General features: G+C 41.4%; 1 protein-coding gene across 1 annotated transcript in view; it reads right to left on the bottom strand.

Moving 5' to 3' along the window:
* Nucleotides 1-12,932, bottom strand: part of Gda (guanine deaminase) — a 75,266-nt gene that overhangs the window by 34,588 nt on the left and 27,746 nt on the right. Inside the window, exons 2-3 of the mRNA XM_042699391.1 lie at nucleotides 5,137-5,225; nucleotides 1,759-1,930 (exon numbers count right to left, since the gene is read on the bottom strand). Coding sequence (XP_042555325.1) covers nucleotides 1,759-1,930; nucleotides 5,137-5,225 — 261 coding nt within the window. The remainder of the gene's footprint in view (nucleotides 1-1,758; nucleotides 1,931-5,136; nucleotides 5,226-12,932) is intronic.

Here is a 12,932-nt window from a genome sequence, read left to right as displayed (position 1 = left end):
TTTAGGCTGGAATGATTCATGACCAGGGGAAATGGTGGGCAAGGTCAGTCTCTGTAGAAGTTTTATAAGATATCACCACCAAACAGGAGGAAAACTACTGGTGTATGGGTCCAACAAAAACACAGCCATGTATAGACATAGGCAGTAGTCAGATAAAAAAGGCATTTGTATCCAGGTGCTGGTGGTACACACCTATAATCCTGGAGAGTCAGGAGGCTGAGATCTGAGGATCGTGGTTAGAAGCTAGCCCAAGGCACAAAGTCTCTGAGACTCTTATTTCCAGTGAACCACTAAAAAGCCAGGAGTGGAGTAGTGGCTCGAGTGGTAGAGAGCCAGCCTTCAGCAGAAAAAGTTTAAGGACAGAGTTTAGGCTCTGGTTAAGTCCCAGTATTGGCACTAACAAAAAACAGCACTTGAAGTCCTAACTTCTAACTGAGTGCAGGGTTGAAGTAGAAAGAAAGAAAATGCTTTTCATGAAAGAGTATAAGAAACGTCTTTTTCAGAGCCTTTGATGGGTAATGGGTGCGCACCGCTAACCACTGTTCCGAGACCTAACCCTCTAGTTCCCCCTAGTGGTGTCAGTATTCAAGTCACATTCCTACCAGGTCCTGCAATATAGACCATACTATTTTTTCCCATGCACACCTACCAAAATAATGCAATATCCACCCAATGAGAATCTGAAATTTTAATTTGAAATTTCCTTGAGCATTTTTAATAAAACAAACACATAGGTGAAGCTTTACCATGTACTTGGCACTATTTTAAGATCCTCTCAAATATTAACTTGCTAAATTATAACAAGCCTACAAAACAGGTACGATCATTATGTCTATTTCTTTTGCAGATGGGTAAAGTGAGTGACAGAACTTTCCATAGGTCATACAGCTACTCCATATGGTTCTCAGAGCAGCCTTAGGAATTGGCAGGAAGAAAGGAATTCACATATGCACTCGGATTTGATCATGTAAAACCCAAGAAGTGAGGGATGTACAGATCACCAGGTCGAGGACACAAGGACTCAGATTCAAATTCTCTCTGTCACTGTTACAGTGAAGTGGCTACAAACTCGGTGGACTGTGAAAGAATCTACTGGTAGCTCTCACCTATAATCCTAGTTACTCGGGAGGAAGAAATATGAAGATCATGGTTTGAAACTAGACTAGAAAGAAAAACTCGGCGATACTCTGATCTCCAATGAACCACCCAAAAGTCAGAAGTGAAGTTGTGGCTCAAGGGATAGAGTGCTAGCCTTGCACAGAAATGCTCAGGAACAGCTCTCAGGCTGAGTTCAAGCCCCTGAACCAGTATAAAAAATTAAAAATATCCATAAGAGTTTATGCGTTGTAACTTCAATCTGGTCCTAGAAACTGTGTTTGTACAGGCGATTGAGCAAAGAACTAGGGAACTGGATCAGGGGTAGAGTGTGTGTCTAGCATATGTGAAGCACTGGGTTCTACTCTTGGTGGAGAGGAGAGGGAGAAGGAGATGGGGAGGGAGAAGGAAATGGGGAGGGAGGAGAGGGGAGGGAAGAGAGGAGGGGAGGGGAGGAGAGAGGAGAGAAGGGGAGGGGAGAGGAGAAGAAAGGAGAGGAGAGGAGAGGAGAGGAGACGATTTTGTCCGGCTTGGTAGTGCAGGACTATTTCCAGCATTAGGAAGTCAGAAACAGGAGGATTGCTAGTTCAAGGCCTGAGCTACATAGCAATATCCTATCTCAAATAAAACAGAAGCATAATACAATACACTCAGCATACTTACAACAACTCTGGTGTAGACTTCTTCAGCAAAGTCAATATTTTGGAACCTGTGCTCCATAGGAAAGGTGTAGTTGGTCAACCATTCCAAAAGTGGCAGGTCTACATTGCTTCCAGCAAAGGAATACTGTGGGGCATGGATGTGTGTGTCAACCAGCCCAGGCATGAAGAACTCACTGGAAATTAAGAGGAGATGGAAAGCATTTAATAACACTTCAGTCCCTCCTGCATCTCGACAAATCACATTTGTCCTGACAATGATTTCATTGTTTAGCCTGCACAGGATTGTAACTGATACAACGGAACAAATTCGTTTTCTCTATAATTAAGAAGTCAGGATGTAAGAATGGAAGACTGTTTCCAAGAGTTATAGAGCCCAGGTTACAACAGCAGGGTGTGGGGTTAATCAGGGAGGGTGAAAGAAGAAAAGACCCAGAAGCAGGTAGAAACAGGCAGCCCGGCAGAGACAGGAGGGAAAGTATGACTAATCCTATGACTTTGTTCTCATAAAGACAAAAGGGAAGAGCGGCTTACAAAACTTCCAGAAGCATACAGAGGCGAATAAACACAATTCACTATGGGTGACTGACAATGCAGCAGCTGCAATTGTAGGATCAGTCTCTTCTTGATCATGCCAAAACATATCCGGCCTCTCGTTCAGCACTCAGAGAGCCGAGCTGATCTCTAAGGTAGGAGAAAAGGAGGGAGCGTGGGCTGCTTCGTGAGAGGAACACAAATCCTCTGTGTGGATGGTGGGGTGAAGAAGGGGAGATGAACATCCATTCGTTTGTTCTTCCTCCCTTCTTCCCTCTTTTTGTTCCTTTATTTCTGCCTTCCTCCCTCCTCCCCTTTCCATCCTCACTCAATCTCTTTCTCACCCTTCCTTTCCACCCATTCCTCCCCCCAATTCCTTCCCCTCCTTTTCCCCTTCCTCCCCCTCACTTCCCCCTTCCTCCCTCTCTCTTCTCCTCCTATTTCCTTCCACTTCTCATTTCCCTCCCTCCATCTCTCCCCTCTTTCCTCCTTTTCTTTTCTTTTCTTTTCCTTTCTTTTCTTTTCTTTTCTTCTTTTTCACAGAGTCACTCTACAGAGCCCAGACTGGTCTTGAACGTGTGATCCTTCTGTTTCTTCCTCTCAGGTGCTGGAATTATATGTGCACAGCACCACAATCAACTCGTTGTTTGTGTTTCTCATCCATCCTGATGCCTCCCTCAGCCACCACTTAGTATTGACATTTCTACTCATTCTTATACTAAGAAGTCCTGGGAGGAAAAGAATTTAGAGTTTTCCAGGAGCATTATACTCCAAACTAAGGCAGGCCCATACTACCAGACACACACAAAATATTCTCATGAACCATCTCGTTTACCAGCGCCCATTAAGTGTCTAAACTCATCCCCCATAGATTTAAAAGCGTTTGGCTTCTGGGTGAAGGTTATGGTGACAAGGACAGAAAAAGATCAGAAAAGTATAAGAGAAAAAACTTCATCTTTTATTATCTCTAGAAGCAAAGGAGAATTAGGCAAAGGTTTTGAACACGTGAGTCTAAACAGGTAAACTGCAGAGAACATGGGTGGAGGATTCATTTTCTAGAGATTGAGGGATGAAGTCAGTGTGTGTCTGGAGTCAAAAATGAAACAATACACAGTCCTGTGTACACGTCACACAACACCTACCTGTCTTTTACTTGTTTTTATTTTTAGTTTTTTCAGTGTTGGGGATTAAGTCCAAGGCATCACACATACTAAGCACAAACTCTACCCATGAGTTACAGCTCCATCCATCCATCCATCCATCCATCCATCCATCCATCCATCCATCCATCTATCCTTTAACCAATGGGAAACATTAATAGAAGCTCTACCATCAGAGCACAAGGCCCTTATTACTCTCAGTTTACCCGTCACTATCATCTGCATCCAGCTGCTGAGAAACATCTGCAGATAGATTAGATATTGAGCCAGCTTGTTAGAGACACCGCCTTATGGTATTTGCATCTTAACTTAACTGAACTGCACATAATTTGTATTCGATAGCATGCCTTTGCATTAGAAATACAGTTGTTCCTCACAATTTGAATTATGTCTTCTATCAAAATTTAAACTATTTCTTCTCACGTCTCCATCCTCAGAAACTGCATTTTTTGAGGAACTAAATAAAAAAAATCAGACTCATAAAGAGACCGTTTATGGAGCATAGAAATGTCTACCCCCTGGCCCTTTAGTCCACCTATTTCCCATCTTCTAATTTCCTCCCAACCTCCATTTTATCCACTTCCATGGCTTCTCCTCAACCTTCATCACACAGGCATGTCAGATGACAAAGTGCCCATGGTCCTCAGTATAAACTCTGCTTAAAAATTCAGCAAAGGGTTGCTGAGACCCGAGGTCTCTGTATTAATATCCACGTTTATTCCTCAAATATTTCCAAGCGACTGAGGGACACTGCGAAGAGAGGGAAGACAACAGGAGCCCTGAGCCTCATACAGAAGCCCAGGAGCTGCGAGCAAGCCACCGTGTCTCTGGACTCTCCACAGATGAGCTTTCATGGCTGAGGGAAGTTCCAAGATGGCATTTTACAATGCTTCACACTTAGCTGATGCAAAGCTGCAGTGTGAGGATTCAAACGAGAGGCTTTAAAGGCTCGCTGAGTGCTCCTCTGCCTGTCTTCTCCTGAGGTCCGTTTCCAAGTTAGAAAAGTGCTTTCAGAACGCAATCCATCTCACTTTTATTGACTTTAGAAGGACGGTTTGCCTATAGCAATATAAAACACTGGAGATTAAGGTCAAGTGTTCTCATTTGTATACAACAAAGCAACCAGGCTTTAAAGATAGTCTCCTACAGAAAACACGTTTCATACAACTATACATTCAAAACTATCACAACCCAATTGCAAGTTGGTCTGCAGGAAGACCTCTGGACACAGGACTTCCCGCACTCTGCTACCAGGGTAACCATTTCTCAGACTCTGCACCCTGTAGTTTATCATCTGTCATTCCTTCATTCGCCCCCACTTATTATTAGCAGATATCACTTTCTTCCACTGTCAAGCTTATGTGCCTGTATACATGGGGAGTCAAATAGCATGGGGACACAACCTTGATGGGCTTTTTCATTTCTCAATCCCAGCACTGCATAGAAAAGACTTGGCAAATTATCTGCTGGGGGGGGGGGGGAGGGAATATGATAGCAGCCTCTATTTCCCCAAGGTTATTTCAGATGCCTCTTCTCAATTGACCTTCTCCCACTGACCTCCCCCATGGAAAAGCTAAGTAACAGGCTTTCTAAAAACCCACCTCACTGTCTCCCTCACGGCAGGCTTCCAGTCATTTGAGCCTAGTTAAATGGTACCCAGAAGAAGGAAGAAGTTGGTAATGACTTACTGGTGACTCAGTTCTCTTATTTCGCATGGCTTGAAGCACCATTCTTGGGCCAGTTTTTCTTGTTGAGATGCTTCTTCTAAAAACACTATCTTTAAAACAAAGAAAGAAAAGCACCATGAATTAATGAATCTTAGTCATTTGTTCTTACCAAATAGGAGACTATACTCAAGAAGAGAAAGGGCCTATAGAGCATTTTGATCAAGTTAATGGTTTTTTTTTTCAAATAAAGAACCCAGTGCAGTTGGCTCATGCCAATAATTCTAGCTACTCAAGAGGCTGAGATCTGAGAATCATGGTTTGAAGCTAGCCTTGGCAGCAAAGTCCATGAGACTCTTATTTTCAATTAATCTCTCTCTCTCTCTCTCTCTCTCTCTCTCTCTCTCTCTCTCTCTCTCACACACACACACACACACACACACACACACACACGATGGAAATAGAGCTCCAGTTCCACTTAAAGAGGATATCAATTTATTACATCATTATTTCATCCACACTATTTGAAAAACATGCCATGGCTTAATTTTAACATATGTAGATCTCTTAACTTTCCAGAATTAATAGGCTTTCTGCATCTTTAAATTTATGAGCAATAATACATAGTGATTTTAAAAGTAAAAATATTATAAGGGTTTTCAAAATTCTTTGAGGATTATATTTGTAAAAAAAAAAAAAAAAGATCAAGAATGCTTTTCCAGCATTCCAATTTGTCCACAACAGTGATTGTAAATCTTCTCTCTCCAAATCTCTCAGCCCAACTACCCTCAATGAGCTCCTCATCTACAGCCAATAGTGAAAATTGCAAACAATCTCAAAGTCAGTCAGAAAGGGATTAGTTAAATAGAATAAACAGTGCAGGAATTAAAATAGAGAGTAAAGACACTTACTGATGGGAATTTTTCCCCTTGGTACCAGGTTAAAGATTTGATTTATAAACTATTCACACAGTGAGACCAAAGGAGGATATTCTTAGGAGAGGATCACAAGGGCTCAATAGCTACGTGCAAATGATCATATAAAGTGATGCTTATTGAAATGAACTCCAAGAAGTAGAAGTTTTTAAAATTTTACTTTTTGCAGGTTTTTTCTATGTTTTCCCCCATCTTTTGCTGCCATATTTGATTTCTATACCTTTTGTCTTGTGTGTACATTTATCTGATTTGGGGAAGGGACAGAGAAACAGAAATGGTGGGAATGGACTATACAACTTGGGAGGAAGGGAGGAGAGAGGGAAAAACTGAGAGAAAATAAGGGAGGGGTGACACTGTTCACAAGAAATGTACTCAATACCTGACTTATGTAACTGTAATCCTCTGTGCCTCACCTTTACAAAAATAAAAAAGTAAAATATAGGTTACTGTGCTGCATGTATGATATGATAAAACTTTTAGTAAGAGCATGATGTGTGTGGAGGGGGTGTAGGTGTGTGTTTGACACATGTGTGCATATGCATGAATTTTTGAAGAGACAGTGTGTTTAAATACTAACAATGGTAATTTCTCTTTGACATATGGGCATGCATTTTTAATTATTAAGTAGTTGCACAAAAGATTACAACTCCATAAGTCAGGTTGTGAACAATGTCATCCCTTCCACGATTCTCTCCCATTCTTTCTCCTCCTCTCCCTGCCCTGTTCAATTTTTACATAATGTACATTGATTATAATGACTGTATTTGCTCACACGTGCTCCTATTTATGTATCTCCCCCTTACTTTCTCCCCCCCTAAAAAATAGTTTCTATTTCCTGGTATTCATTTTGTTAAACATTTCATGAGTTGCTCAGAGGAGTTTCATCTCCTAACATGATACTTACTTCTTTATGGAAAAAGCTGGGAATATTACTGGTCATCACTTCTTTATTGAAAAAGTTGAGAATGAGACTGCTTTGATCTTTGCACCTTTTTTTTTCTTTTGGTCAGTTTTGGGGCCTGAACTCTTGGCCTGGGCGCTGTCCCTCAGCTCTTCAGCTCAAGGCTAGCGCTCTACCACTTGAGCCACAGCGCCACTTCTGGCTTTGTCTGCTTATGTGGTGCTGAGAAATCGAACCCAGGGCCTCATGCATGCAAGGTAAGCACTCCACCACTGAGCCACCTTCACAGCCCGATCTTTGCAACTTTTTAAGATTTAAAAATATTGTAAATACATATTCTGGCCAAAGCCATAGTTTTAATTCCACTTCAAATGTATATAAAAACACATACAAAGAGAAGAACAAAAGTCTAGTCTCTGCACATGTGGCTTGTATGGGGGAGTTAAGGGACAGGTAATAAAGAAAGAAAGTAAGACTGGGTTCAGATGGAGAGATTGTGGATGTACTCAGTGAGAGGTTTCAAAGAGAGGCATGGTGTGAGCAATGTTCAGGAAGAACTTGTATTTAAGTACCCAGGCTGGTGCCAGTGGCTCATGCCTGTAATCCCAGCTATTCAGGAAGCTGAAATCTGAGGATCATGATTTGAAGCCAACCCAGGCAAGAAAATTCATGAGAATCTTTTCTTCAGTGAACTAGCCAAAAGGCAAGAAGTAGAGTCGTGGCTCAAGTGGTAGAGCATAAAAGCTCAAGAACAGCACTTGGGCCCTGAGTACAAGCCCCAGGGCTGGCACAATAAAAGAAGTACCCAGGGTTGGGGAGAAAAGAGCTAAAAAGAATAAATAAAGGTAAGAGTACAGACACAGAAGCCAAAAGCTACAAGATATCTTACAGACAGCAAATAGCCTTGAAATTGTGGAGATCTTCCATTCACAAATCAAGCACTTCACAGATACATTACTCTTTTCTTATATACACACTTATCAAACACTTCCTGCATGCATGCGTGAGCAGCATTATAGGTGAATGGAAGATATATCGCATCTAGCAGAGACTGCTGAATGGGAATGAGAAGTGAATGATGGACTGGAAGGTGCGGGGTGGGGGGGTTTCCTTGGGGAGATGATACTGACGCCCAGCTATGCATGAAGTTGGGAGCAAACTGGATATTCGAGAGCATGCTGGGCACTCAAGTGGATGGCGGGAAAGTTCCTGGCAGGTTTGAAAACGCCAGCGATTCCACTGGGGCTCCGGTACAGGGTATGCCAGAAGATGGAATGGTTGGAAACCAAATGAAGGGTCACGAGGCCATGGGTCAGTCACGAGATTTCCTTTTTGGAAATTGATTTAAAAAAAATGCTGGAGGATGAATGTGGAGCGATGATCCAGTATGCTCGGTGTTTTTGTCATGAAGCAACGGCTATTCCATCCAAGATTGCCTGGGCTCATGAAGTCCTTCCCTCACTCATTCCCTCATTAGCCATCAAACACACCTGACAAGGCCCCTAGGCCTTCCTGCCTATAGGTTACCATCTCAGTCTCCATCGGTTTGGCCATCACATAGACAAGTCATTAAAAGCAAGTTTGGGGGGGGGGAAGGAGAAGGATTGGAATTGGGGGGGAGGGGGGAGGCTGGGAAGGGATGTAAAGGGTAAACAAAGGAGGAGGCTGCAATGCTTGGTAAGAAATGTATGCATTATCCTGACCATGTAATTGTAACCCCTCTGTACAGTATGTTCACAAATAAAATAAAATTAAATTAAAAAAATATATATTAAAAAAAAAAAAAGCAAGTTTGGCCAGGCGCTGGTTGCTCAAGCTACTCAGGAGGCTGAGGTCTGAGGATCACGGTTCAAAGCCAGCGCAGTCAGGAAATGCCATGAGACTTTTCACAACCATTATAAAAAGTGTCTCTGGCTCAAGTGGTAGAGCGCTAGCCTTGAGAATAAAGAGGGTTAGGGACAGTACTCAGGCCCAGAGTTCAAGCCCCAAGACCAACAAACAAACAAACAAACAAAACAACCCAGCAAGTTTGTCTGATTTATGTAACCATAGCCTTTCTGTTTTTTTTTTTTTTTTAGCATTTTCAAATAAAGGAAAAAAAAGGAAGAAGAAAAAAATAGAATCAGAAAACCATACATGATTCCAGCTGGCAGGACCTCCTCATCCAAACCCCCTTATTTTCCGGATGAGAAAGTGGAGACCCTTCTGTTACGCAAACAACTCCAAGTGCTTTCTTACTTGAAACTGGGGCTATTTCAGATGAGCAATAATGAGAATGTCAGGAAAACTAAAGCCAAAGGCAGATGAGTAATGACTATCAGCGAATGAAACAAATCTTTGTAAGGTACAGGCTTCAAACACCAGATGGCAAATTTGGGGAAGAGGTTCATTGCCATAGAACACAGTAAACTGCTCTTTGGGCCATTGCGAAATACCCCAGCCACCCAGCAAAACAAGGTAACAGGCATCTCTACTCATTGTGCAACCTCTGATCCTCACTCACTCTCATGGGAGGTGAAATCAGTCAGGTTTCCAAGATTTCCGAAGCTCTGGGGCAAAGATGGAAATGGCCGTGTTAGTTCAATGCATGTCATGAAGATGAATGGACAAAGAAGATGATGTGCGATTGACTTAAAAAAAAATCACTGTCATCCTATAAACACAGAGTTTTGTAAATAAAGGGACAGATCAGGTTGTGGGAACTGCCCCCAATATAGAGTATCTGCTAGAACAGACTCTCCTTCCCAGAGATTCTTCCAGCTCTTTATGACTGGCTTCTCTGATACTGTAAACCAAGAGTCAGCAACATTTCCCTGAAGGGCCAGATAGTAAACATTTTAGAAATAGTAGACCATACCATCTCTTATGCACAACATTACTCTTGTAGTACAAATGCAGTCATAGAATATATTAAAAAAATAAATGTAGCTCTAGCCCATTAAAAGTTTACTTATAGCTGGGTGCTGATGGCTTACACCTATAATCCTGGCTACTCAGGAGGCTGAAATCTGAGGATTACAGTGCACAGCCTGGGCAATAAGTCTGTGAGATTCATCTTCCATTAACCACCCAAAAACCAGAAATGATTTTATGATAAATGATTCATGTCACCACCATCAATGAATGTTAAAACTAGTGAGTGAAATTTTGTCAAGAAACAGAGTATTGACATCAACATCTAAGGCATTCTCCCCACAAAATTAGTTTTATGGAGAAAGTGTAATTTTGCTGTAAAAAAGCAACCCCTTTGTACAGTATTTTCACAATAAAAAAAAGAAATGTACTCATTATCTTGCCCACGTAATTGTAACCCCTCTATACGGTATTTTCACAATAAAAAATTTAAAGAAAAAAAAAGCAGGACAAATGCCAGCTTTACCAAATCACCAAAGTTAAAACACTAACAATGGCACAAATCAACAGCATGTACATCCTGATAAGATGTGTGAAGAAGACAGAGGCATGCAGGCACTGAATGTAACCAGGCCCAAAATGCATAACCCAAATATACTCATAAGAAACATCTGACAAGCCCACCTGGAAGTCATTAGAACAATAAAACAAAACTATTCTATATTCACAAAACTGACCCAAGAGTACACAGAAACAAAAACAAACAAACAAACAAAAAACCCTCAGGGACAATACCTGGGCGTGAGTTCAAACTTCAGACCTAGCACAAAAAGGAAAAAAAAAAAAAAAGACAGCACAAACTATATCTAACATGATGAAGTTGAACAGGAATGTAACTAAAATCCAGTATTTAAGTTTCACAAAATTCAAATGCACAAAGTAAAGTCCTATGAATAAACTTGGTAAGAGCAAAGTACCAGGATCTTTAACTAAGCAGTGTGGGACTGTTGTCCATAAATATAGATTCTAAAGAAGGTCAAGTCTGTAGAAAATGCAAGAAGAAATTGCTTTGTTTGATTTGATACACATAAATTTCCAGTACCATGATTTAAAGTATCCCTGCCCCCAACAAATATTATTTACATGGGCATGTTAACATTTGTGTGTGTGTGTGTGTGTGTGTGTGTGTGTGTGTGTGTGTGTGTGTGTATGATCCTCAGATCTCAGCTTCTTGAGTTGCTAGGATGAGCCACTAGAGCCCAGCCTTGGAAATGTTAACTTTGGGTGTGTGCAGAAAATATAAACTTGGCTTCCATTTCAACAGTCCACAAACCACAACATCCAAAGCGGAAGTGCATCCTACTCAATGACCAATCATATCTCTCATCCAGCTTCTGTGGTAATTGGTCAGGGATCATCAGTTATTCAGTTCACACATAGTCATCAACATGTAGAACAGTAGTGTCTCCCTACTTCCCAGCAATAACCCCATGCTGCATTTCAAAAGACTGAATTGGTCAGTCAACGAAGAGGAAAATTTGATAAAGAAATGAAAAGTGATGACCCAGGAAGTAAAACTAGAATCTAACATGAATAGAGTTTATGACAGAAACAACTGCAACATTGCCACGCTGTCCTCTGAGAGAGACTGGGATGTGAGTACAAGGATTTAGCAAAAAGGCAGAGTGGTGCATGCCTGTTACCCCAGCTCCTTGGGGAGATGGCTGCAGGACAATCACAGTCCAAGCTTAGCCTGTGCAAAAGTGTGAGACCCTATCTGAAAGATAACTAAAGCATAAAGGGTTTGGGGCATAGCTCAAGTCGTAGAGCACTTGCCTAGCAAGCATGAGTTCAACTTATAGTACATCCAAAAATTGACATGAGTGTGGCTAAGGATGGAAGATGTCCCCAAAATGGCATCAGGAAATAAAAATAGGAACTGTCAGAAATACCTGAGAGACATTGAAAGGCAAAGACTATAATGTCGGGAGGCTATTCAAATTGCAAAAGTAGGAGGACAGCTCGTCAAAGCAATGAAATGATGCTTGGTCTATATTGGAGGTTATATGCACTTATGGAGTTCAGATCACTCTAAGGATGTGGTTTGGTTTGTTTTTCTATAAAGAAAACACCTTTCTTCTCTATCTTTCCAATGCTTTAACTCAGAGTATATTAGATGAACACTAGTCTTGCTATTTTTTGCACTGAAATTTGGAATAAAGTTTTTAAGGATTTAACAGAAATGTTTAAAGATCACAGAGCCACTGCAAATTTTTCTTGGTTGTTCAAACCATTTTACATGACTTCAGTTTCATGTCCTGCTTCTCAGGACTACTTTGCACTATTGCCAAAAAAAAAAAAAAAAACAGAGGAGTATCTTGTTGTGTCTTCTCTTCCATAGCTTCAGGTGTAGACATGTTCTGGATAGACCTGATGGTATCATATCCAGAGAAGAGAAAAGTCAAGATGATCTTGGTTGGACTCCTAGACAAGCCATAATGTGAAAGTGAAATCCTAGAGCCACCGAACCAGCTCCAATAATAGAATATCCAGTGATAGAGGCTTCAATTTCATGAAGAGAAGGAGCTTCTAACAATTAGAATGGGATAAAAATGGAATTCACTAGCTCACAACCCAGTGCACTCCTCATGTTTGGAAGTGCCAAACAAGCTGAATGACCATCTGCCAGGGATGCTCAAGCTGAAATCAATTACTACTGGAGGTGAGGGAGGCCTGATCCACGGCCCAGATTCTATGCATCCGTGTGGTAATTCCAAAATACTCCCACGGATTTTCTGACTCACCTCCCTTCCAAGAGCGGAGTTAGTTGGAGGAGGACCAAATTTAGATACTTACTTGAAATGAGGTGTTCACCACAGTGTGTGACTTATAAAGCTGGAGTATAAAATAGATAGCTGCCACCTGTCTCTCCTTTTCTTAAATTGCTCTACTTGGGTGGTAAGGACATTCAAACCACCCATCCCCCCACCCCCAAGGGAATCTTTGGTGAGGACCAAGCCAGGATTCCAGCAAATGGCAAGCCCTAGCTTACAATCATGTGATGAACGTAAACCTGGGAAGCAGATCCTTTAACCAAAACCGTCAGATGACATTAGCACCACTAAAATACC

Source organism: Dipodomys spectabilis, unplaced genomic scaffold, assembly GCF_019054845.1.
Source record: "Dipodomys spectabilis isolate Male_0828 unplaced genomic scaffold, ASM1905484v1 ptg000241l, whole genome shotgun sequence".
Classification (NCBI taxonomy): Eukaryota; Metazoa; Chordata; class Mammalia; order Rodentia; family Heteromyidae; genus Dipodomys; species Dipodomys spectabilis.
Note: the sequence above shows the minus strand (reverse complement) of the source record. Positions and strands in the feature narration are given on the sequence as shown.